Source organism: Melanostigma gelatinosum (assembly GCF_949748355.1).
Source record: "Melanostigma gelatinosum genome assembly, chromosome: 22".
Taxonomy (NCBI): domain Eukaryota; kingdom Metazoa; phylum Chordata; class Actinopteri; order Perciformes; family Zoarcidae; genus Melanostigma; species Melanostigma gelatinosum.
The window spans coordinates 15825871-15853725 of NC_136655.1; the positions used below are offsets into that span (position 1 = coordinate 15825871).

Sequence of the window (27855 nt, forward strand, 5' to 3'; positions counted from 1 at the left end):
ACCACGTTGTCTGACTTGCGACAAATGCTTTGTGAAGAATGGGATGCCATCGCACAGCAGTGTGTGAGCAGGCTGGTGCCCAGCATGAGGAGGAGGTGCCAGGCTGTTGTGGCTGTGTTTGGTTCTTCCACACGCTACTGAGGTTCCTGTTTGTTAAATGAATAAACTGTTAAATTGCCAATATGTCTTGTTTCTTCAATCATCCAATCCACCAAACACCACCAAACAAGAGTCAATGGCAAAATAAGCTGTTTGGCATTGACAGAGAAGATTTGACCGTTTATTTCACACAGGATGCGAAAAATGGTGTGCTGGGTCAAAGTTCTGCATGTGTTTGACCCATCCATCCACCCCAACCTCCCACCCCCACGGGCATTGTCGCTCTTTATATCACATCACCTGACTTCCCCTTTTTGCTATCGTCATATTTTCCGATGGCCACAAGAAGTCGCCCCCTAAAAATGATGGTAACCATGGGGCGTTTTTGGGGGTAGGACATTCTTGGAATAACACTATAGTGAGACAACTAAATTACAGTTGTGACTTCAATTCATTAAGTCCAACTCTTAAATTGTAACCATATGTGTTGGTCAAAATGAATACCTGTAGGACCTTTACATTGGGACTACTGCACGCTACAGATTAAAGATGAGCATTCTGTCTAATGACGTGCTGCTACATACATTCGGGTTTCTTAAATAACGACAGCTGAGCGTTTACAGTATTTGACAGACACACGGAGCTGTATGGGTGTAGGATGCGACAGGCGAAGTGTCTTTGGCTTTTGATGGTGTTTGTAATTGATGATGATAACAGCCAGGTAGACAGAGCTCCCTGTACTTAAGAGTTCCCACATGCCCCTGGGCCGTCATTAAAAAAGCTCCACTGTACCTCCAATTTCCTGCTTTGGTTTGTTTAAAGTGAGAATTCCTCCATGTGCAAGTTTTTGTTCACAAATACATGTCTGTGCATCTGTGTCTATAGTTGTGTGTGTGTGTGTGTGTGTGTGTGTGTGTGTGTGTGTGTGTGTGTGTGTGGCAGCAGCCTCAGTCTGCTTCCTCTCCTCACACAACTCCAAATAAACGCGTGCGGCTTCCATTGGTCCACTCCACTCTGTTTGTCTCTCTGTGTTTATTTTTCTCTTTCTCTCCACCCAACGTTCACAACTCCCCCCATCCCATGCTCCCACAATCCATTGCTCTCTTTGCCTTCCCTCTCTCTCAACACATAGCACACTGTATACAGATATCATGTGGGAGCCATGTGATCATTTCAAACAATGGCATTACTTTACTTTATATCCTGCCATTTCGCATTGATAAACAATAAATCAAGATATATATATATATATATATAGAGAGAGAGAGAGATTGATTATTAAATGTCTTCATGCAACCTGACAAATACAGTACAATAATAAACACTTTAAAATCTCTGTATATTTTCTTACATTATAATATTCTATGAACCATTTATGCAATGTTTATAAACTGCCCATTCATCTGTGTAGCCTTTGCTAAATAGATGTAATAAGTAAAGTGTTACTGAATGAGGATGCCAATGGGAGTGTTTCTCATGCTCCCATCTCATTCGTGATTACAATAAAAATGTGATAACGAGGTATGACTTATGATGAAAAACCATAAGTCAAATACAAAGAAAAAACATCTTCCTATTTCTTTCCAATTGCTTTACAACACAAAAGGTCCTTCTTGTCATTTTTCAAGCAAAAAAGCCAAACATTCTTTGGTTCCAGCTGTCAGATATCAGTTTCACTACATGATTATCGTGGCCAAAATAATTACGATATTATTTATTTGAAAACAATTAATAATGCAATCAGTCAAATTTAGCTTTAACTTTGTTTAGTGCGCATTTTTGTCTGTAACCATAACTGTATATGCAAAATAATTTAAGAATATTTACATATGTGTATTAGGGCTCCACATTAAGGGTTTGCCCGATTGCCACTGGCAACCATTTTGAGAAATTGGCAACCAATTCTTGCCCTTTGGTTGCCATCCGTGGCAACCATTTGTTGACGTTTAAAAATAGGAAGAGCAAAAGGCAAAACATGGACCCAAAAATAAATATTTTTTTGATATTGGGATGAAATTTTAATATTGATGTTACAGTCAGAACTGGAGCGCTGCATGTGATAACACTGCACATGCGTTGGTGCGTTTACTTGTGTGCCCACAGGCATCTGTTGTAGAAATAATGGCGAAGCAAATCAAGTTGTTTGACTGTGGGGTAAAAAGTTCATCACAAACAACACACACAGCAGCACAAACAAATGTGCAAATTGATTCAACTGTCAAAGTGCAGTCTTGGGAGGTGAGGTATCCTGGTATCTTTGAAGCTCTTTCTTGCGAAACATGTTCAACATCTAAGATCAAGTGTCACATTTTCATTATTAAGCTGACATGCAGCTGCATAGTATATTAATTAATCAAAATATATGACTACAAATGCAACCCTTTTTTCCATTTCGACGACTATAAGCTGATGCCTGAGTATGCCTTAGTATTGAACCTCATAATTGTCGTGTTTAGAAATAAACGTGAGAACAGACTGCTCTTAACTCAACACTTTATTCCAAGCTGCTCCGGTACATTAACGTTACCCCCACAGTCCAGACCCCTTCCCAGGTTACCCTGCTTCGCCCCCATTCCCCTGGGTCCTAAGTCCCCCCACGTACAGCTTCCCATAACATCTATGTGACAACAAGTATTTATAACAAATACCACATCTCCTCTTTCCAGTGAATGTGAATGTGAATGTTTCCAGTGAATGTGAATGTGAATGTGAACTGTGAATGTAGCTCGCTCTTGCCAGTAGCTTTTTAGCACAGGTTCCTGTCTTGCGTGTACGGGCCATCCTTCTGTGCACAGCGACATGACACGTGAGCAGACACTGTCAGCTCTCAGCTGCTCTCTCAGATTTTCCATGTCTGTGGAACTGACAGGTAGACTTTGCATGACACAGTCCACGTAAATGTTGGTGCTCTCCATTAGCTCCTGTTCTTCCGTGGACCTACATGATTTCACAGGCGAGCGTGACAGTGTGTCTGCTGTCCAAAGTGACTTTCCAGGCACATGCTCGATGGAGTATGTGTAGCGCATCAGCCTCATCCTGAAGCGCTGGATTCTCGGCGGAAGAAGATCCAGTGCTTGTGATCCCAGCAGGTTGACAAGAGGTTTATGGTCAGTCTCCAGGCAGAAACGTTTGCCTATCAGGAAATCACGGAACCGTTCACAGGCCCATGTGAGACCCAGAGCCTCCTTTTCCACCTGTGCGTATCGCTGTTCTGTTGGAGTAAGCGACCGCGATGCATATGCAACAGGCTTCCATTCCTCCTCCCACCTCTGGAGAAGAACACCTCCCAAGCCATACGATGATGCATCCGCTGATACTTTAGTGTCTCTGTTCGGGTCATACATGCCCAGCACAGGAGCAGAAGAAAGTGCTCTTTTCAGCGTTTCAAACGCCGTGGCCTGGTCCACATCCCAGACCCAGCAATGTTTCTTCGAAAGAAGGTCGCGAAGTGCCTTGTCTTTGTCGGCCAAGTGAGGAATGAACTTTCCCAGCTGATTGACCATCCCAAGGAAACTCCTCAACTCACTGACATTTGTGGGCGCCTTCATCTCCATGATGGCCTCTGTTTTCCTTGGATCAGGGCGGATGCCTGTGGCTGTGATGATGTGACCCAAGAAGACCAACTTGCTCTTCGAAAGTTCGCACTTGTCCACATTCAGGGTGATGCCTGCCTTTTCCAGTCTTTGTAGCACAGCATGGAGCCGAGCGTCATGCTCTTCTTGATCCCGCCCCCACACGAATATATCATCGATGTGGCAGACCAAGCCTTCTAGCCCCTCTGTGACCTCAGCTATCATGCACTGGAAATGCGCAGGTGCTGAGGCAATGCCAAATGGAAGACGGTTAAAGTGAAACCGCCCAAAGGGTGTAATAAATGTTGTGTACTTGGCTGATCCCTCAGCAAGTGGAACCTGCCAAAACCCCATGTTGGCATCCAGTTTGCTGAATATTTTCGCTCCGGCAAGCGTACCAAGGCTCTGTTCCACTGACGGCAGAATGTACTTTTCCCGACACACATACTCATTCAAACCGGTCAGGTCTACACACAAACGCACCTTTTCACTATCTTTCTTGGGCACGACCACTATGCCAGCGCACCAATCGGTAGGCCCTTCCACACGGCTGATGACGCCCAGACTTTCCATGCGCTGGAGCTCCTCTTTGACTTTCCTCACCAACGGCAGTGGAATTCTCCTGGGGGTTTTCAAAGAAAATGGCACGGCCCCCTGTTTAAGCTTGATGGCATATGGTTGTTGTATCTCACCTAGGCCACTGCACAGCTTGGGGTAGCTTAACTTGAGGGTCGCCATGTCTATGCTGTCGACACGCATGAGTAACCCAAGGGCCATAATGGCTGGCAACCCGAGCAACGGCATGCTCAAGTTTTTGACCACATAGACCTTTGCGATGGTTAGCTTGTCTCCTACCCTCAGCAGCAGTCTGATGAACCCCAACACATGTAGAGGAATCCGTCCTGGACCAAGCAAAGGCTTCTCTGCCTTCTGGAGGACAGGCTGCTGTGCATTGGGAAAAATGCTGTTAAAAACAGACTGTGACACAACAGTGACATCCGCTCCGGTGTCAAGTTTGAAAGTGAAAATTTTCTCCATAACGTCTATATCAGGGGTGTCAAACATACGGCCCGCGGGCCGCATCCGGCCCGCCACGTCATTTTATGTGGCCCGCGAATCCGCCAGCAAAAAAATAAAAAATAAAAAATAAAAAATATTTTTATTATTTTTTTTTTTTTTACAAAAATTAAAAGTTAGATGTGAAAATAAAAATATCCCCATGGTCGAAATTATGAGATAGAAAGTCGAAGTGATGAGATAGCATGTTGTCTGTGTGCCGACATTAAAACGATCACAACAGGTGGACAGGAGATGCAACAACCCATAAAGAGGATTTCCAACAAGTGATCGTGCCTTTCTCAACATGCGTACTTCTCTGCACTTGTAAACTCGTGGACTTGTGAAACGTCATCAGTCTCAGCCCAAGTACTGTTCCAATTCAAAGTTCACATCGAGCGGAGATGTTTGAGTATAAAAAAACTTTGAGTTGAGCCATTCGCGCCGCCGGTCTCACCGGGGGCTATTTGTGTTCATTCGCACTGGACGCGTCGGAGAGGGGGCGGGGCTTATCGCCCTGAAAGCCGTTCAACTGTCCGCCATTAACCATGGAAAAAATAACCTCTATTTCTGCTTAGTACGTGTTGTGGAAGTCACAGATATCCCGGGAAACTAAACTAAATATGTTAGGAGTGGTTACATTTACAACCGGCCCTTTGAGGGCGACCGTGATGCTGATGTGGCCCCAGAGTGAAAATGAGTTTGACACCCCTGGTCTATATCAACTGTCCATGGATCAGCATCAGATGTCACAGAGCCAAGAAAGAAACTCTCCTCCTCTTCCTCAATACCAAGCACGGCTTTACCTGCAAGGCACACACGCTGGTAGTGACCTTTTTTTCCACAGGAATGGCACTCTGCATCCTTAGCAGGGCACTCGTGTTTAGGGTGGGGCACACCACCACATCTGTAACACTGGGAGCTCTTTGGACTTGCACTCTGAGAGCTGTGTGACGTTGTGACATGACTTTTGAATTTGCCGAATTTAGGCTTTTCCTTTAGCTGTCTGCCTTTAAACACTCTGTCAACCGAGCAGATATCCATCTGCTTCACACCACTGGCATCACTCCTCAGTGTGTTTTGTTGCTTCTTGATTTCTTCTGATTGTCTTGCCATGTTAATGGCTTTTTCCAGGTCTAGATCTTTTTCCATTTGCATGCGTTCTGAGAGCCGCGTGTCCGCCAGCCCTACCACAATCCGGTCTCTGATAAGCTCATCATGCAACATCCCATAATTGCAGTGCTCGGCTAATGCATACAGGGCAGTGACAAATGCATCAACAGTCTCGTGTGCTTCTTGTTTGCGCATATTAAAACGCGCACGTTCATAAACGATATTCTTTTACACCACAAAGAACGACTGAAAACCATCCCTTACGTTCGCATAATGGCGCTGGTCTGCGTCACTGAGCTTCAAGCCTCTTATGACATCGTCAGCTTCGTCTCCCATACAATATATCAACGTATTCACCTGGTTCTCTTCAGAGCTTGCTGTTAGGTTGCTTGCTTGGCGGAACCTTTCGAATCTACGGATCCATTTTGTCCACTCATGCGGCTTGGAAAAGTCAAAGGGCTCCAGCGGCTGTATGCTAAACGTAGCGCCTTGTGTGCTAGCCATTCTGCTAGCGCTAACGTTAGCTCCGTCCCCGGTCTGCTCCTCGTCGGTGTCACTCATTGAGCCTGCTCACCGATCTTCGTCCTTCCCTTCGAACAGTCTTTCATTTCCGAGTTAGTTTAACAGCACTTCTGACACCATGTCGTGTTTAGAAATAAACGTGAGAACAGACTGCTCTTAACTCAACTCTTTATTCCAAGCTGCTCCGGTACATTAACGTTACCCCCACAGTCCAGACCCCTTCCCAGGTTACCCTGCTTCGCCCCCATTCCCCTGGGTCCTAAGTCCCCCCACGTACAGCTTCCCATAACATCTATGTGACAACAAGTATTTATAACAAATACCACAATAATGATATCAATATTACATTTTTAAATATCATAGTTATCATCAGTACTGTCATAATTTGTTGACACCCCTACGTAAAGCTTCTCTAGGCAAGGCAAGGCAAGTTTATTTGTATAGCACATTTCAACAACAAGGTAATTCAAAGTGCTTCACATAAAACCACTAAAAGCATCAAAACATAAGGCAAAATAAAAGGAGATTTAAAAACAATTAAAGAAACAGTGCAAGAAATAAAATGCAGTAGTAAAATACAGAAATGCAGGAAATTGATTCATATATGAATTGAATGTGGTTCAATTAAAGGCAGCAGCAAACAGAAAGGTCTTCAATCTTGATTTAAATGAGCTGAGGGTCTCAGCAGACCTGCAGCTTTCTGGGACTTTGTTCCAGATATGTGGAGCAGAAAAACTGAACGCTGCTTCTCCATGTTTAGTTCTGACTCTGGGAACAGAAAGTAGACCGGTCCCAGACGACCTGAGGGGTCGGGATGGTTCGTAAGGTAGCAGCAGATCAGAGATGTATTTTGGCCCTAAACCATTCAGTGCTTTGTAAACCAACAGCAGGATTTTAAAGTCAATTCATTGTTGGACAGGAAGCCAGTGCAAAGACCTCAGAACTGGAGTGATGTGATCCACCCTCCTGGTCTTAGTGAGGACTCGAGCTGCAGCGTTCTGAATCAGCTGCAGCTTTCTGACGGACTTTTTACAGAGACCTGTAAACACACCGTTACAGTCGTCCAGTCTGCTGAAGATAAATGCGTGGACACGTTTTTCCAAATCCTGTTGAGACATAAGTCCTCTAATCCTTGATATATTCTTCAGGTGATCGTAGGCTGATTTTGTAATTGTCTTGATATGGCTGTTCAGGTTGAGGTCTGAATCCATAACTACACCTAGATTTCTGGCTTGGTTTGTGGGTTTTAATATCAGTGACTGAAGCTGAGCGGTGATTTTCAATTGTTCGTCCTTGGTACCAAAAACAATTACTTCTGTTTTATTTTTGTTTAATTGAAGAAACGTGAAACTTTGCTGCTTTTCTTTTTAAGATGTGTCTATAAACTGAATACCCTCAGGTTCTGCACTGGGTTTACTGGATAAAACTACACCTTGGACTTTTGGTATTTTTTATACAATTTAAAGAATTGATTAATCAAGAAAAAAATCTCCAGATTGAACACATAATGAAAATAGTTGTTATTTTCATCCTCAAAGGCATCACATTATACTGAATACAAGAGTTACCAGCTGCTAAACTGCACTACACTGAGCCCGCATGTTGGATGCCTCATCTGCCCATTACCTCCTGTTGATTGTAATCCCTACCATTAAATACTACATAAAGCCTTCCAGGAGCTGCCAGCCGCAGTTTCTCCACCACAGTATTAACATTCTTTGTAAATAGTTAGTTTGATCAAAATGGTTTATGTTTCTTGCCCACAGTCGGCCTACTATCGCCCAGTCGTCCTGCTCCACAGTTCACAGAGACTCTTGCGACCAAACATTCTCTTGGAGCGCCAGGCATGGCATCCGCATAAGATGGTGTTTCAAATTCCCCGCTTACTGCCAACTCCAACTTTTGCCAGGAAATTGGTGTTGAGCTCAGAGAAGAATTTACAAGCGTATTGTTTTCGCTCTGTTTTGGCGGGGGCCACGTTGGTCCAAAAGGCACAATTAATAAATCAGACAGACCCGGTCAACTCGGAGGCAATCATTTGATATCTAATACTGCAACCAATCAACCTCCACACTGTTGCTGCAAATCACACGCAGGAGTTTCTTTAAATGAGACGTATGCTGTATTCGTTCAGTAATATCAATGGCACAAACTCAGCACACATTTATATCCCTTCTCAGAGTCAGCAGGTAACCCAAGACTTTCACTGACAAGCCAGATTCTCCATTTTAGAGATAGTCAAATTTTCCAAACTGGAACCGAGCTTCTCCATTCTACATGTCACTGTCGGGCCTGTGGGTCATACCTGACCCATGTGGTCATGGCCCTTCCACATCACGACAGATCAGGAACATTTGCTGCGAGAGCTGTTTCCCCAACTCGAGATAGGGAGCTTTCAGGCCAGAGTCTTCCACGTTCTCGTCTGGATGTGCTTCAGACAGAGCGCAGCACAACTGAGTGGAAACACACCATAATGGAACAAACAATTGTTGCTCGGCTTAATTACCTTCCAGGCGAGTATCAGGGAGTAAAAAATGAGCCGTGAGCTGACACTTACCATACGCAAAGCAACAATCTAACACCGATCCAATACACACAAAACAGTTGCTTGAGAGATAATTTGTATCTACCAGAGTATAATTTGAGAAGCTGGTTGTTGGCGGTTGGCATCCGGAGGTGCTTCGTGGATTTTATCGAGCTGTATTCACTGTATATACCAAACCACAGGTCGGCTGGTTTACAGCTGTATGAACCCAAAATAAAATGTAATTGCAATGAACGGATCAAAGGGACGCCGAAATAACTACATAATGATGCCGATTTGTAAATAGTCTGTGTTCATGTTTTGTTAGTTCTCTCTGCAAGACGACAAGCAAATCACTTTTAAAATACTTGTTTTCTCAATGGAGCTCGGATCGATGTTGCTAGGCTTTGCTGACATTGTAGCAGCTCCATCAACAGTCAAAATAATATCATCTAGGCGTAAATACGGCAGCATAGTTATTGTTTGTACCCTATGATTCATAGACTCAAAGACTTGAGACTTTGAGCAAAAAATTACTTGTCAACATCTCTGTTTTTGCGACGTATGTGTTTGGGAATATGTTAGCGCACCACTGGGTAAATGAGACTTTGATTGGTATAGTTTTGCAGTTGTTGAAACGCAGACATCATTTACTTAAATTCATCAAGACTTTTCTATGTGGGGTATGTGAGGAAAACAATATTTTCTTCAAGAATTCAAGGTACGACAGGGTAAGTAATAATTTATAAATGATCATTTTGGGGTGACATTTTTTTTTAAAAGTAAAAGTACCACATGTAAAGAAATCATTACATGTAAAAGTCCTGCCTTCAAAGCCCTACCTAAGGAAAAGTAAACAAGTGTTATCATCGCCACTATGCTACACACATCTTAAATAACTGTTGTACAGCCCTTATCAAATGTGTGAGCTAAATATTGTACAGCCTGTCTGATTGCCTGTATGTTGTCAGATTGATCCACTGTCTTTAAACGGAGTGTTAGAGGTCCGAATCTGGTTTAATCTCTTTATTTTACCTTTGGAGGATGAAATAAAGTGAGTGACTCAAAGAAGACAAGGTGAAAAAAACGGGCCACGCAGGGAAGATGGAAAAAAACATGCGCAAGGAGATTCCTGTGGGACACCGGGATGCTGCTTCTATTCCTGGGCAGGAGACGGAGAGGAGACAAGTGTCCGATTGAGGATCTCCGGACGGGGTGGGGGCTGTGTGGTGGTGGTTAAAGGCTCAGAAAAGCCTGCCAGAGCAGGGCAACGGGAAAATGCCACAAGCTGCTTGTTTACCGTAAACATCCTTCTGACAGGAGCAGGAATTGCACATGTTGACGCAGTAATTACTTTGATTTAGCTAAGATATAGATTTTTGACATTTAATTTAATTTGTATGAATATATGGTGAAATAATGTACTTTTAGCATTTTTTTTGAAGAATAAGGAATTTTAAACATGTTTTTACTGCTAAAAAAGGGAAATTAGTCACTGGAATTTGGTAATTTCATTTGTATTTGTAATCTGTGGTCTCATTCTGTGGTGTAACTTTGCAAATTCACCGTATAAAAACTGAGAACTCTCAATGGCTGTCCCCTGAATTCTATCCCGAAACCTTCATAAACAGTTGGAGTGAGATATATTCACATGCTGGTTCATAGGGTTTCCAGTGAGCAAACACACTTCTATTTCTGCATCTCTTTCACCTCTTTTTCGACAGAGAATCCTCTAACATCCCTGACGCCGGCTCCTGACACGCCCTCATGCTGAGCATGCCGACACTGTGAGGAGTGCCCAGGGAGAAGAGGGAGAGCATAAAGGAGAGGTCACTCTGCTGCAGCCTCTTCCTGTATTTGATGTCCCTCTCTCCTCCCCCTCACTCTTCATCCCTTACCACGTTCCCCCAGCGCCTCTTTCTTTTGTGCCATCGCAAAGATGACAGATGACTGTCCTCTCGTCCCATCTTTGAACTTCACCGCCACACTGTCCCTATTCACAGCCGCATGCATGTGAGCATTGTGCCGAGAGAATGTATGTGTGTGTGTGTGGAGGGGGAATAAGGAGGCCTCCTCACCTCGGGATCACTGCTCTCTCAGACTGAGCCCATGAATTAAATGTGACAGATGTAATGGGTCGGGGATGCCAGGGTAGTGGGGTCAAACGATTTAAAGAAATCCAATGCCACTGTGGGTGTGGAGGGCGACCGGCCGAGCCAGAGACATGATGTCAGCGCCCTCGAATCCCACGTCTCCTTGTGATCCGGAGAGCCTGTCACAGGGTCACGCACAAGGGAGATTACTTTTTAAGAGGCACTGAGTCGACAGCAAAGAGCAGGGGCGTAAATTAGGGGAGATCCATTTCAAGACTGAAGTACCTTTATGTTCAAAAGGATCAACACGAAAGTCATCAAACCATTTTGCAGTGTGGACTGATATTTATTTCACTTAAGACATGAATGTAGTGTGTGTGTGAACCTGTAGGAGAGCCTGTTGGGGACATTGATGGTAAAAAACAAAAACCACAAAACCACAAATGTCAACTTCATGGTGGTACCACAGCCATTAGCATTAGGAATCACCCATTCATGGATATCTGTACCTGATATGATGGTAATCTATCCAACAGTTGCTGAGATATTTCAGTGGAAGAGCTGACATTAGCATCCCTTGAGCACTGCCACTAACATGGCTAAAAGCTGTTGAAAATGACATATTTCATTGGCCACATAGAAAGAATTTCTCAGGCTACACAACAGTATACCCAAGTACATTTTACGTGTTTGTTCCTGAGGGCCCTTCAACTCATAATCCATCCACTCCTAAAGAATCATATTCACAGAAATAACGTGTCTGCAAGTCATGCCTTTTAGTATAATGAGATAAAACATCTGCATTGAGCTGTCTTTGACACATCCACTCAGGAACAGTGGGGTAAACACCTCTTCCATTAATATTACAACAACCAGAGCAAAGCAGCACTGATCTATCGATTTCTTTCCCACAACTTTGCATGAATTCCACAAATAATAAACAAATGCTTTATCGCACTCTCAAGTCATTGTAGCAAAGTGATCTAGTTACCCAAAATCATTTTAGACAATGTAATCCCTGTGTTTAGTTCAAGATTGAGCAAGGAGCATCAAGAATCTTTACATAACCCTGAAACAAAGCTCAACGTGTTTTCTTTGCTTCTCTCAAGTGATTACGTTCCACAAAACATCTCTCACTGTACTCGGCGTCTCTGTTGCAGTCTTACCATCAGAGCGATGGATGCAGGTGTGCTGGTTGTCGCTGAGGAAGAAGCCATCCGTGCACTGACACTCGTAGCTCCCCATGGTGTTGACGCACACTTGCTGGCACCCGCCGTTGTTGTCCATGCACTCGTCCACATCTGTTGGGATCGGAAACGCACAGAGAGAGATAAAGTCAACCACGGCAGCACGGTGGAACAGCAACCGCTTCGGCTTCATAAACAAACGTGTGTCCGTCAAAGTCGATGTGAAAATATCTGATGAGAGGGATGGCGTCAGCGTCGGGAATGTGAGGGTCACGCATGCTTACGCGCACAAACACAGAGAGGACAGACGGGGAGTCCTAACAGGCTTCTGATCCTGGCACCCCAAGGTGGCTGTACAAACCCCTGGCACCAGGCTGTAACGGGGATCTGACAAGGTGAGCATCACAGTGTGTGTGTGTGTGTGTGTGTGTGTGTGTGTGTGCGCACTTGCTAGTGCAAGAGTGTGTTTATAGGGCCTCCGCTGTGCTGCTGAAAGACCAGTAAATTTCCAATGGGGCATTTTGATGAGGGCTGAAGTGAACTGCAAACTTGTAACACCCTCAACTGACTTTAACGGGGATCAAACACGACTACCCGGGTGTGTGTGTGTGTGTGTGTGTGTGTGTGTGTCATAGTTGGCTTTATAGCCAGACTGGACTGGCTACATGACAATGTATCCAAAATGGAGTTTAATAGTAGCAGAAGTAAAAGTAATGCTAGCTATACTGCTAAATCGATGTAAAGCTAGGTTGCTAACATTAGCTGACGTTAGCCAGCCTGTGCTACTGGTCATACCAGACCAAGTGAGGCTGCAGTAGAGAAACCAGTGTGTGTATCGACCAGAGTAAAGGTGTGTTTGATTATTTATGTATTGAACTTTACAGTCGATAACTTTGTACCCGTATGTGTGTGTGTGTGTGCGTGTGTGTGTGTATGTGTGTGTGCGTGCGTGTGTGTGTGTGTGTGTGTGTGTGCGTGATCCCAGTGGCTGACTGGAATGACTTTCCACTGTGTTTAGTCTGAGGTTCTGACTACACAAACATACTGCAAAGAATGAAAGAAAGAAAAGACAGACAAAGACAAAAAGACCTAGATGCTCAAAAAAAATGTATAACTTGGTGTTTATCGCGCCAGACACGATGTCCAACCTAGTTTTACCTGAGCCTATACACGCTTTGATCTTACCATCAAGACAGGACAAAAGCCATATATGGCGTCGTTTCAAAGCAATAATCAAGTTTTCCCAGACCATTTTGTGATTTGATTGAATCTTACCAAAACCTGGTCAATTATAAGAAATAATTCAACAATAAGTCAATACACTTCCCTATTTGGCGGATATGTTTGGGATCAAATCTTGGTCGCTGGAGAACCACCCCACCCCCGTTAGCTCTATGTCCATCATTTTCCCTGAACGTACCCTGGATGGTGCATGAACGAGAGTGCGATCGAACTTATTGTAAAGCTGGCTTCATTCTCTCCCGGACTCACACGCCCATAAACCTCCAGTTCCTGTGTAAATATACTGGTGTATTAGTGTCCTCGCTGAACTCTGGGCTTTGTTTTCATTTCACTTCCGAACGGCGTTTTACTGTAAGCAAATCTCATGGTTTAAGAGATGTCATAAATGTGACTGAGGCATTTCATTTTCAGGCTGGATAAGGGGGAGAGAGGCAGAGAGAGCGAGAGAGAGAGAGTGAGAGAAAGAGAGAGATAGACAGAGAGAGAGACAGAGAGAGCGAGAGAGAGAGAGAGAGAGAAAGAGAGAGCGAGAGAGAGAGCGAGAGAGAGAGAAGAAATGCAGCCATGTCCAAGGCCAACTGCACTCTGCCAACATTTCTGCATAAACACAGGCCACAGGGCCATTTTGCAAGTTTCAACCGAAGCCCCTCTGTTTTGTTTGACTGTGCTTGTGTAAACTTGCGTACAATTTTGTTGAGACACAACTATGATGTGCTTGACACATCGGGGGTGGGGGGGTCATGAGGAAAACGCTGAGGAAAACCACCAGTAGAAACCACACAAATGTGCAATATTTACTCTATATTCGACCAAAATTAGCGCATATGTGCAGTTGTTTTGCAAACACAGGACAACCCACTAAAAAGAGGTGATACACACCTGTCCCATTGCTGGTGGCTTTGAGGAGAGCAAATTATTTGGATGTTTTGTACATTAATCAATTCTGATAGTTGTCCAAATCTCTGTTGATTTTATTATCTCCACATTCAATCTATCACGTGTGTGCGTGCGTCCGGGAGTCCATGAGTGAGTCTGTGCCTCTGTGTCCATCCACGGTTCAGCTCACATTCTGCTGCAGCAAACTGCATAATGTTTTGGCTGGCCAGTTATGGCTGCACGCTCAAAGACTTTGCGTGGTAGCGGTGAGCCACACTTACTCGAAACACCTTTTATTGCACTGCCATTGGCCGCTAGTGACAACACTGCTGAGTGTGTGGAGGATTTCAGTATTAGAAATATTATTCGTAGGATTAAATAACACCCCTAGTGGTGAGTAGAAGTGTCACAATAATAAGAATGTCAAAATATGTTAAAAAGTCACAATATGTTTACTTATGGAATGTATTAAATGTTTACAATATTCTTACTTATAGAGGATATTATGTGTTACAGTATTTTACTCATTGAATGTATTAAACCATAGAAGTATAGTCACTAAAGGTATTAAAACACTATGAATAGTTTTGAGGGTCAGAAAGAGGTAATTTTGAGTGAGGCTTTACAGAGATGCAGCAGAAAACAGAGGGACGGACACCTGACCAGCAGGTCACAGAGAAGAAGAAAGAAAGAAGAAGAAAGCATTTTTATTGTCATATACATTTTACACATACACAAAATTTGACTCTTGCATTTGACCCATCCCTGTGTATGGGGCGCCCGGGGAGCCGGCGGTTCAGTGTGTTGCTCGGGTACACTTCGACACGTGACACGTCCCAGTCGGGGATCGAGCCGTTGACCTTCCGGTTCCCAGACGACCTCTTAACCCAGTGAGCCACGGTCGCCCCCAGAATTCTTCCAGAACTCCTCCTCCAGATGGGAGGGGACAGGATTCAAATGGAGCCAATCACTGATCAACTGAGGATCATTCACACATTTTAGGACAGTTCGGACACTTTCCGACTGTCAGGGCATATAAAAGACAATGTTTTAGGGAGCATTCCTCAGATCACATCCGCTCTCGTTTTTCAGAACCTGAATTCAGACCTGTGAGTGAGATGTGTGCATGTGGTCTCTGTTCTCGAGAACATTACTGTTGATAGTTAATTCAGTTTGTAAGTGAACTTTGGGTCGTACATTAAATATTGTTTTTAATTTTGAACCGGATCCAGCTCATTTTTTCTGATGCGTGTGCGCAGTAAGAAGCTCGCAGCAGAAAACTACCTGCAGGCTCGCTCATCCTTTGTTTTAAACCTCAACAAGTGCATCTCCAACCCCCCATTTGCTGCTCTGTGCAGACATTGAGGGGGGGGTACCGTTTGCGGTGTGTTTGGCTAACAGCTAACGGAGCTACCAGCACTCACTGCTGTACCTCGCCACTGCTAAGTGTGCAGATCGTTTTTAAACTTTGCCTCAGTTTATCTGTCCCTTCCCTCCCACCTCCTGTCCGTTACATGCTGGACCGCTGCGCCGCCACCTCTCAGATCTCTCAGGAATGAAAAGGATGCGTCAGAAGGAAAATAAACTTGCGCAAGCCGCACCGAACGTTCACAGAGGGCACCGAAAGATCGACACATTGGGCCCAGCTGTGTCCACGCCAAAACCAAATAAATAAAGTCAGAATCAAGAAGAAGAAAGGAGCCGAAACAGGACCGCTCTTTAATCACTGCACAATTACACAATCGTAAATCAATTAGTGCCCTAACTTGTTGACACAGTGCATCTGGGACATGATGGAGTGACTTCCTGCCCCCTCACGCAAACTGATTTCTTTTTTTCCAAACTCAATCTTCTGAAGTGCCGTTTGTCGTTTGAGTCTCGTTCAGAACACCACAAGGTTCCGAGGTTTCTCAATATCATGCTTCGGGTCTATTAAAAGCCACAGAGTCTTTGTTGCTTTTCACAAGCGGGCCCAGAGCGTGCGAGAAAAGTAAGAACTAAATAGAGTGTGAACTTTGACTGCGAAACAAACAAGTTGGATAAAAAATGTTGTTTTCAGATGAAGCTGTTGCACTTTGATGCTGCAGTTTACGATTTAAGAGCGTCACTCTGAATGGTTACACACCACAATACAATACTTAGCTTCAGCATTCGACTTCAACCCAAAAGCTCACTGCAACAAATGTGTTCTGAGCATGGACCTGACATTATGTTCCCAGCTATGAGTCTGAAAGCAGGATCCCATATTTCTACCAGCCATGGAAGACACATGATTTTCATTTGACTGCATCTTTGAACTAATCACGGCCGATTTCCAGTCACGGGGCTGCCGTGCTGTGTTATGACAGCTCGTTGTACGAGAGACGAGACACCTTCTGTCTCTGGGTGTACACAGACTGCCAGTATTAATTGGGACGAGAGAGCGTGTGCGATCGTGTGCCCTCATTCATACAGTAAGTCTCCTGCTGAATGAGACACTTGAGAGCGAGACATTATGACAAACACTGAGGCCCTTGTTGACGAGCAGCGTGACGGCGACGGTTGGAGCTGCGCTTGAACTGCGGTTTGACAATAGGCCGACGTGTCAGTCTCTCAGAGGCCTGTTTATATGGTTACCATGCATCACAGGGCACTCTGCAGTCAGTGATGACAGGAGACATAAAGCATCGGAGAGGCTGGTGACGACATGTTGTCCATGAGTCAATACACAGGAACGCATTACCCATTCTGCAGTGTGGTATATCTTCTCAAAGTAGGCTAAGTATAGCTCTTACAAAACCCATACCTGAAATACAACCTAATCCCCTGGATAGCACCGTCCTCTGCCAGCAGTCCTATGATGTATTCTTCTTATGGGGTTTAAAATGTGAAATTCAATTATTTTGTTTTCAAAAACAGACATACTGCTGGAATCAGAGTAAGCCACATCATACAGGCTCCTATTATATATGAGTCATGTCAACATCTTTGCTTACAACAGCTTGGGGTTTTTAAATATTGACTGTGCGGTGCAATTCAGGAAGCAACTTTGTTTAATCTGAAATGAACACACAGCAAAGTGAGACCAAGCCAGAAGTAGGCTTTCACCTGGTCCAAAAACAACCGAGCATGGACTTAAGAATCAATTGATTTGCAATGACCAGTATCTAAAACTCACTATGAACACATTCTCACTCCCAACTCGTGGACTACGATCACTTGATCAATTTATTCAGTTATGGCATTCCCATAATTCATCTAGCACGTCAACAATTTTTCAACAAAGGTATAAAAACCACCATGAACGAGCGTAAAAACATTATTTTGCAATTGAGGCGGTTTTATCAAATGTTGCCGTTGCGCGTCCTGTTCCCGGTTTCCCAGTCTGCCTGTTCTGCCTTGTCCAGCCGGATTTTCCCCCTCGTCTCTTGTCTTCCTTGGATTCCCTGTGTGTTTTGGTTTGTTCATTAAACCTTTTTCACTTCACCTGCATCTGAGTCCTCATGTCCCGTGACAGAATGACCTGGCCTCGTATGGACTCAGCAGATCACGGTATGGAGTGCCGTCTCCCCGACTGGTACGGACAGTTCATGGGAACCCGTCTGGCCTTTGGAGGACCTCGGAGTGTCCAGAAGGCAGACCGTGGCCGAATGGACATTCCGTTAAAACCTCGAAGGAGACAGAGGCAGAGGAAGGACCAGACTCCCTCTCCCGCTGGGCCGCAGCCGACTCCATCTCCCCGTGTCATGTCGGCGGTTCGGCCGACTCCAGCTGTCGCCTCAGAGCAACAGCTATCCCCGGACCCGGCCGCCGCCGCCTCGGAGCAGCAGCTACCTCCAGTCCCGGCCGCCGCCGTCTCCGAACAGCAGCGACCCCCAGTCCTGGCCATCGCCGTCTCCGAACAGCAGCGACCTCCAGTCCCGGCCATCGCCGTCTCCGAACCGCAACGACCTCCAGTCCCGGCCATCGCCGTCTCCGAAACGCAGCGACCTCCAGTCCCGGCCGTCGCCGTCTCCGAAACGCAGCTACCTCCAGTCCCGGCCGTCGCCGTCTCCGAACAGCAGCGACCTCCAGTCCCGGCCATCGCCGTCTCCGAACAGCAGCGACCTCCAGTCCCGGCCATCGCCGTCTCCGAACAGCAGCGACCTCCAGTCCCGGCCATCGCCGTCTCCGAACAGCAGCGACCTCCAGTCCCGGCCGTCGCCGTCTCCGAACAGCAGCGACCTCCAGTCCCGGCCGTCACCGTCTCCGAACAGCAGCGACCTCCAGTCCCGGCCATCGCAGTCTCCGAACAGCAGCGACCTCCAGTCCCGGCCATCGCCGTCTCCGAACAGCAGCGACCTCCAGTCCCGGCCATCGCAGTCTCCGAACAGCAGCGACCTCCAGTCCCGGCCATCGCCGTCTCCGAACAGCAGCGACCCCCAGTCCTGGCCGTCGCCATCTCCAAACAGCAGCGACCTCCAGTCCCGGCCATCGCCGTCTCCGAACCGCAACGACCTCCAGTCCCGGCCATCGCCGTCTCCGAACAGCAGCGACCCCCAGTCCTGGCCGTCGCCATCTCCAAACAGCAGCGACCTCCAGTCCCGGCCATCGCCGTCTCCGAACCGCAACGACCTCCAGTCCCGGCCGTCGCCGTCTCCGAAACGCAGCGACCTCCAGTCCCGGCCGTCGCCGTCTCCGAACAGCAGCGACCTCCAGTCCCGGCCGTCGCCGTCTCCGAAACGCAGTGACCTCCAGTCCCGGCCGTCGCCGTCTCCGAACAGCAGCGACCTCCAGTCCCGGCCGTCGCCGTCTCCGAACCGCAACGACCTCCAGTCCCGGCCGTCGCCGTCTCCGAAACGCAGTGACCTCCAGTCCCGGCCGCTGCCGTCACCACGCTGCACCGACCTCCAGCCCCTTACCCCGCTGGGTCATCAGTCTATCCCCCTGAGCCCCAGTCTATGGACTCAAGTTACCCGGAGCCCCATCTCCGGGAGTCGGAGACCTGTTCCCAGTCTGATCTCCAGCCTCTAGAGCCCTGTTCCCAGTCTGATCTCCAGTCTCTGGAGCCCTGTTCCCAGTCTGATCTCCAGTCTCTGGAGCCCTGTTCCCCGTCTGATCTCCAGTCTCTGGAGCCCTGTTTCCCGTCTGATCTCCAGTCTCTGGAGCCCTGTTTCCCGTCTGATCTCCAGTCTCTGGAGCCCTGTTTCCCGTCTGATCTCCAATGTCTGGAGCCCTGTTCCCCGTCTGATCTCCAGTCTCTGGAGCCCTGTTTCCCGTCCGGTCCCCGGCTTCTAGAGCCCTGTTTCCCGTCCTCACTGCCAGGTCATTGTTTGTTTTCTACCTAACCGCCCGGTTTGCTCATCCTGTTCCCGGTTTTCCAGTCTGCTTGTTCTGCCTTGTCCAGCCGGATTTTCCCCCTCGTCTCTTGTCTTCCTTGGATTCCCTGTGTGTTTTGGTTTGTTCGTTTAACCTTTTTCACTTCACCTGACTGTCTGCATCTGAGTCCTCATTATGTCCCGTGACACAGACAGAAGAAATAACTATTGGAACAAGGAACGAGGAATGGAAAAGTGAGGAAATGGAGGAAAGAAAAGTACGATTGACAAAGAGGGAAAGAAAGACTGAAGCTTTGATTCAAACTAAGGAGGAAGGAAATACAGAGCGGGGTGAGGAGAAGGAACAAAGAGTGAAATAAAGACACAACAGAAAGAGAAAGAAAGGTAGAAATAAGATAGAAGAAAACATTGCCTCTTAGATTGCAATCACACGGACCTTGTGTCTGATTTCACGCTTTACCACCTCGTTTGAACTCAGTAACCCGCTTTTAATCAGCCACGGTTCATTAAGGCCGCATCCAGCGAGCATCCAATAAAGCACATCTCTGGGTTGAAGTCAGACGTGGGCTGGCTTCCTCCCGTTGGCCCGTAAAGAGCAGAATGGAATCGTTTGAATTAGCGGCACCAACACAACACGTGTGGTGGAATCCTGCTAACCTCACATCCCTCCTTCTCCAGCTCACCACAACACAAAGAGCGATGCGGCGTCTAACCAGCGAGCTAACGGCTGCAGACAGTCAGGGCCCGTTAACAGACGAGCCAGCAGGAAGTAATCAACACAAAACATGTGATGACACCAATACAGAGACACTGTCCCTCCAACTTGCTCCTCCGACACTAGAACGCCGCACAGCAACAACATTCTCATCTTCTTCACAGCAGGTGTGTGACCATGATGTCGAAGCAGAGAAAAGAAATAGATATCTACTTGCACAAAGTCAATACTTGCCGTGATACAAATGTTTTATACAAGGCAAAGGTAAATGCTATGTTTAATCTTTCTTTAAGGAAATGAATTCGCCCACATCCTCTAACGCCCCCAAACTAAACGCCTTCCCTCCAAATGCATGTGAATGCCCGATCGGTACTGCACATGTGCAGCTCTCAACATAGCTGAGAAGGAAATGAGTTGGCTCACTCCTTTTCCATCAGCAGCTGACTTGCTAGATTTACTAGCCCAGAGGTAGCCAACACGGTGCCCGCGGGAGCCTGGTCGCCCGCGAGGACCATGCGAGTCGCCCACGAAGCACGTTCTAAAAATAGCACCAGTCACCATGGAGCTCCATCTAAAAAAATGTAGTCGCTGTTCTTTTTTTTATCAAAAACGCTTGCATTCATGTAATTAATGTAATATGATAATATTTAATATAACATTTTAAAAACTAAAATGTTTTATGTATATATGAACTCTGACCATCTGATGGCCATCTCACTCTTTGCTGAGACAAGGAAGTGGGCGCAGCTACGATGGGAAGCTACGAAGCTAGATGTGGTTCTTACCCCCCAAACTGAAGAAAACATGGCAGAAAATCGAAAGAAAACATACTACTTCCACAATGATTGGGAGGAAGAGTTCTTTTTTACGACAGTGAAAGACAAATGTGTGTGTCTCATTTGCGGGGCAACTGTTGTGACGGTAAAGCGGCACAATGTGGAGAGACACTTCAATACGTGTCACAATAGCTTCCATGCTAACTACCCACCTGGCGGCGCACTACGGAAAGAAAAAGTGCGTGACTTAAAGGCAGCTTTGGGCAAACAGTCTTTTTTCACGAGGCCGGTGATAAAATGACAAAAAACAACTGAAGCTTCGTTTAGCGCTGCACATTTGTTGATGAAGAACAAGAAACCCTTTTCGGACGGGGAGGTCTTGAAAGAAGCAATGATGATAGTTGCAAACACTGTGCTCAAAGACGAGAAGAATGGTCCCGATACCATCTCCGCTCTCTCTGATGTGCAACTGGGGGCGAGTACGATGGTAAGAAGAGTGTCGGCTATATCCGAAAACTTAACGGAGCAACTGGACCGGGATCTGGTTCAGTGCAGGTGGTTTAGCATCCAGTGCGACAAGTCCGTGGACAGCACCAGTACAGCTCAGCTGATGATGTTTATCCGAATGGTGTTCGATGATTTCTCCACAAAAGAAGAAGTCCTGACACTTCTGCCCCTGAAGACAACAACGAGGGGAATTGACATCTACAACGCGGTGAAGAGTTTCTTTGTGGAGAAAAAGGTCCCGTTAGAAAAGCTGGTGTCGGTGACAACAGACGGTGCAAATGTTGAAAGAGATTAACAAATAAATGTTTAAATATATCTGTTTCCTACCATCATTGTTGTGGAAATAATTGTTAATTATTGTGAGGAATAATTAACATAAACGTGATCAGACAGTCTCTTCACATATATTATTATTATTAAAAGGTGATCTGTGCAATTTTGTTATTCAGCAAGTTTGTATTAAACAAGTAGCCCTTCGTACTGCTCAGTACCCTTAAAGTAGCTCTCGGCTTCAAAAAGGTTGGTGACCCCTGTACTAGCCCTACGTGGCATTTTACTTGCCTTATTCTTGAGCCCTGCTCTACAGTTACGCTGCATTACAATCGCCTCTACTGGGGTCAAAGATCACAAGTCTCCAACAGAGCGAGTTTAATTCAACCTGTCAAAAACTAACATGAAAGTACATTTTTTTTACCAAAACACTTGTTTTGGTTTAATTCTCATGACACACTCTATTTACTTTTACAAAGAACCGAAAACGAGGTAAGTAGGTCATTTCTGCACATTGAAGCAGGAAGTAGCTCTCAACCTATAGGATTCGACCACATTATGCAACTTTATCCTTGTTTTCACATTTTATTTGATACATAAATTAGGGATGCACGATACCGACTCATATAGCTGGATCGGGTATCATAATTTGATTCAATTCTATGTTCAGATATAATGCACATTATATACTCTGATTCCTGTTTCAGTTTGAACCAATTTGTTGGCACATTAAAAAGGTTTAAGCTTCGACTGTAAGTTGCTGGTGCATGACTTATTATTTTAATAATAAATAACCATTCAGTTTCAGACATTTCCATCAGTGACTCCTCATGTCTGCATTACACTAGTCAGCCTGTGAGCAAAATGCTATGACGACGCAGGTCCAGAGGACCTTTAGTCGGTCGGTATGGAGACATGTCAATTAATGAAACATTTACATGCTCAGTGACTGATGCCTCATTTCATTTCATTAAAGTGAGAACAGAACTGTACTAGTTGCGTAATAATGTAAGACGTTTGTCTTTGTGTTGTTTTCATCATGTTCATGTCTCGTGACAGTTTAACTTCTGTAACACAGTGCGTCCGACGTTTAAAACCTTTCACTATTCCAATAGAAACCACGGAAACGAGCTGAAGCCTCAGCATAGGGACGGATTTTTTAAATAGTGCTTTCATTGAACATCTCATTGAACATCCTTGTTTGTGCCTGGAGGAGCATTTGAATTCTGACAGCATGGCGTCTTTAATTCTGCATTATATCAGCTGTTTGAAATTCATCCCCTGTAAGGTGAATCCACAACTCTGAGCTTTACTCTGCGCTGCCGGCTGCTGCTATTAGCGCTCCGTCTCTCACTCAATCTCTCCAAAAGGCTCAAAGAATGAGGCTGCAACACTTACAAATGCCAAAACACAAGACATTCAAAAGCACACACTTCTTTTTATGTGTCGTCTTTTATGTTTGCTCTCGTCAGTCAGCAGTGGGAGACTGACAGGATGAGATGTGTTCGAGCACATCTTGTGCAGGACTGTGTGTTGCACGGGGCAGAAGAAAAAAGACATTACTCTGACTGACGCTAAGTCAATAACGCAGCAGCAGCGGGGCTAGACGGGGCTGGATGTGTCAGTGGTAAAGCACAGCCAGATATCTGTAGGAGAACTCTTCAACCCCGACCGCCCTCCCAACAGCACAGAGAAACAAGCACCAAAACAGCAGAGCTCATGGAAAGCCTCCAAACGATGACGGAGGGACTCTCCGGAGAAAAGGCCAGCTGAGCCACACACCCACACACACATAGGAACATCCACGCACCCTTAAGCATACTCTCTTAAGCTCAGACAGACAGACATATTCAATCATGTACTGATTCAGATGGATGCACACACCCAGAAACACTCAGCGATACACTCCAAGGCTAGATTAACATTGAGGCACACAGCAGACTTCTACAACAACATATTAGGTCCGTTGCCTGTAAAAGAAGAAAAAAAAACCGGGGGGTAATATTCTGAGAATAGAAACCTTAGATCAGGGGTCTCAAACTCAAACCGCTCCGAATCCGGCCCGCGGGCCGAATCCGGCCCGCTACGTCATTTTATGTGGCCCGCGAATCCGCCAGCAAAAAAAAAAAAAAAAAGTTGAAACTTTTTTGTTTTTTTTAAGTTAGACTTGATAATAAAAATATCCCCATAGTCGAAATTATGAGATAGAAAGTCGAAGTTATGAGATAGAAAGTCATAATTCTAGATAGAAAGTCAAAATGATGAGATTGAAATTCAAAATGATGAGATTGAAAATCAAAATTATGAGATTGACAGTCAAAATGATGAGATTGAAATTCAAAATGATGAGATTGAAAATCAAAATGATGAGATTGAAATTCAAAATGATGAGATTGAAAATCTAAATGATGAGATTGAAAGTCAAAATTATGATATACTTAAACAGGTAGAAGCAGCTCTTTGGCTGGTTACTGTACATTTGACATGGAAATGTATTGTGAGCACATTGAAGACTACTTTAAACTGTGAATGCAGAGAGTTATTTAACAATATGTTACGAGTAGTGACATTTACAACCGGCCCTTTGTGGGCGACCATGATGCTGATGTGGCCCGGAATAAAAATGAGTTTGAGACCCCTGCCTTACATGGATATAAACTAGGTAAATGTATAAGAAAAAAAAATTGGAAAAATAAATTGTGTTTATTTTTTGTTTAGTTTGACTTTGAAAGGTGTGATTTTATGTTAATCCCCCGAAAGTGAAAAAAAAAATAAGCAAGTTATTACCATACAGTCATTTAGCAGACGCTTTGGTCCAAAGCGACTTACAATTCAGACTATAGCACACCATACGGGGGGAATGTTTGCAGTTAAGTGTCTTGCTCAAGGACACATCGACATGCGACTAGCAGAGTCGGAGCCGGGGATCGAACCACCGATCCTGATTGAAGGACGGCCCTGAGTGGCCCTGCTCGCCACTTAGCCACGGTCACTCGCCTATTAATAATAATAATTTAAATGTCAGCATTAGGAATGAAGCTGTTTTGGTACAGCCCTACTTCTTCATATTTTCTTTGGATTACCGTTGACTGAGCATGTTGTCTTGTCCATCTCGGAAGAATCGTTTCTTCTTGTGAAATTTATGATTCAATAATCTCAGAGAATATGGTACCATAAAGTTTTTAAGATTCCTCTCAAATTTACAATAAATTACCACTTTAATCTCAGAGAATATAATTTTTTCCCTGAATGTTAGCCCCCTCCCCTGTAGTTTATATTTAAACCAAACCTACTATAGCATAATACGCAATCGTAGACTTCACATAGGTCTACAGTCTTTCATGATTTTTTAAATACTTATACCAGATGAAAAAGCCATGATGTCACATTTATGCGGATATATAATCAATGATTTTGTCAAGATCAGGAACAAACAGCAAAACGTTTAATATCATATTTGCCCACAAGACATGACTATTTAGTACATAGTCCCTTTAGTCATTTCGTCCAATCATCCGCCCTGTTAACAGAGACACACACAGAGGAGGGATGTTCTTACCCTGACAGTTGTGTCCGTCGTGGGCCAGCATGAATCCATCGTAGCAGGTGCATCTGTAGTTGCCAGGTATGTTGATGCATTCATGGACACAGCCCCCATTGTAGTCGTTCTCACACTCGTCCATGTCTGAAAGAGAAAGGTGGTAGTGTTACTGACAGCTTAATGATTGCAGTTGGTTTGTGATTTGCAAAAAAAGAGAGTTGGTGAGTTCTTTCTTGTCAGTGTGGAGCGCGATGTCATACAGTCCTTCCTGTCAATCACCGGACACATGAAATATGTTTTGTATTTAATGGCAGGGTTGGTCATTGTGAGACACTAACAAGTGTATGTCTTTTTTCAACTTATCCAACCAAAAAACTCAGCACAGTGTTGCCAACTCTTTTCCAATGAAAGTAGCGAGCAGCACTAGCTCCAAAAGTCGTGCAATCTCGCGGAAAATTCGGCAAGTCTGCAACACAGACAGCCCAGCCCGTCTCTTTAGGCCTCGCTCGAAAGCCACTCCCACAAAATGATCATCATGAACGAAAACAACAAACATGGCTACTGTTAGTACTCACAGCAGTTAAGATAGCAGCTTGTGGACGATTCTGGTGATAAGCAATGAGTGCACGGGCAGAATACAGACGGGCAGGCAGGCCGTCCAATCATCACATTTGGGCCAAATGAAATAATTAGACGAGCTCATTACAGTCCTTAGACAGCCACAGACATTTGTTTTTGTCTGAACATTTGATTATTTGCAGGATTTAAAGAGAATTTCAACAAAAATATCAGACAGAAGATTACCAACCCTGCCTTTAATGCATTTTTGGTGGAATTTGGAATTCTTTTTTAAACAGTGTATGTAAAAAAATTAATAAAATAACTGATTTCACTGAGACATTTAACAATGCTGTTTTAATGCGGAATGAAGAGGGTGTTTTTGTTTGTATCAGTTCCCAGATTACTTTTTATTTTGTGCCACATGCCCTCGTCAGCAGTATGCGTCCAGGTGAGTGCCGCTTGACTCTTTCAAGATCGCAAATGTTCCTCCTGTCTAGACGTCAGTCAGAGCGTAGCAGCAGGTTACTGCAACCTAACACATGACATTGACGATGATGATGATGATGATACTAGTTTTGATCGAATGCTTTTGAGAGGAGAGTGAGAGTGTCAGCCGCTGTCTATTCGTCTGGGGATGCACCCTCCCCACCTCTATGCTGAGCCAGTGGAGGGCTTTCACAGGAGCGGCTCACAAGTGGTTGCCATGCGGAGCCACTTAAGCAAACAGTACATCCCCCCCCCCCCGTGTGAACAGCAGGAGATCCGGGTTACGGCCAGGAAGACCCGGCCTCATTTTACACCATGGCTGCTGTCTGTCAACGTTGCTCGTCTGTCTGACAGCTGAAATCAATGAAGATATTTTGAGAATGAAGTCACTGGTAGTGGCCCCTAGTGCCACTAGTGGCCCTTGCATGTATAATAACAGAAACACTTGTGTTACAACTAGCGTTGTGTTTTAGTAGCCTAAATCTGACCACATGCAAAGTCCTGCTTATATTCCTGCCAACAACCAAACTTCTGTGGCAGACAAAAACCGAGCTCATGTTTTACTCCAGGCAACAGTTACGGTGTCTTTTACATGTGTTTAGAAAAACCAATGGGTACCATGTAGATAGACGTGGTCGGTGTTATGGCATGTGTGCCACTGGCGTGACTACAGCAGATCCTTGAGTTAACTTTAGTTCCAACAGATCAGCACTGTCACCGATATTGTCCTGTCATATGAGTCCAGACTTTCTTTGTTTGGATCACAGAGTCACAGTGGCCAGGTTTGATTGATGGATCGATGGCTCTGAGCAGGAATGAGATGCTGGCACACAGCATCGATGGACGACACACACACACGCACACACACAGACAGACATGGCTCTCAGCCGCCACATCCTGCATGTGGACATAACCCAGACCTGGACGCTGAGCATATACAAACACTAATGTACGGCACGCACACGCGCCAACACCAGAACACGTGCAAAACGTAATTACTTACACAGAAAAAAGATCTTCTATCCACAAAACACTTCCGTTCAGATGGTTAACGTCGCCATTTGGGCTCAGGAGTACGAACGCTTTGAAAAGTCCAAAAGCGGGCAGACATAAACATGAAAAGATCCTCATCTGAGGGGTTTGACTTGGTTAGGAACCATCATGACAAAAGACAAATCAATGCCACATTCTGCGACATGGAGCACCACAGACATGTTTACCAGAAGCCAATTACACAGGCCAACACACATCAGTGCAATTTAATTCTGTTTGTCTGATCCCTGAGAGAGGAACCCTGTCTCTGCACTTGAAGGAATACTCCGGCATGATTGAGGTGAAAGGGAACACTCTCATCCACACGTACTCACAAGTGTCAGATGAGAAGATTATTATTAGCTCTTTGGATTAAATTCCGTTAT

At 45.1% G+C, this 27855-nt stretch overlaps 1 protein-coding gene across 2 annotated transcripts in view; it reads right to left on the reverse strand.

The window, feature by feature from the left end:
* Window positions 1-27855, reverse strand: part of scube1 (signal peptide, CUB domain, EGF-like 1) — a gene marked incomplete at its 3' end in the record, with an annotated part of 116031 nt that overhangs the window by 68803 nt on the left and 19373 nt on the right. For both annotated transcript variants that reach the window (XM_079294554.1, XM_079294553.1), the window contains exons 3-4: window positions 25409-25534; window positions 12146-12280 (exon numbers count right to left, since the gene is read on the reverse strand). In XM_079294554.1, coding sequence (XP_079150680.1) covers window positions 12146-12280; window positions 25409-25534 — 261 coding nt within the window. The remainder of the gene's footprint in view (window positions 1-12145; window positions 12281-25408; window positions 25535-27855) is intronic.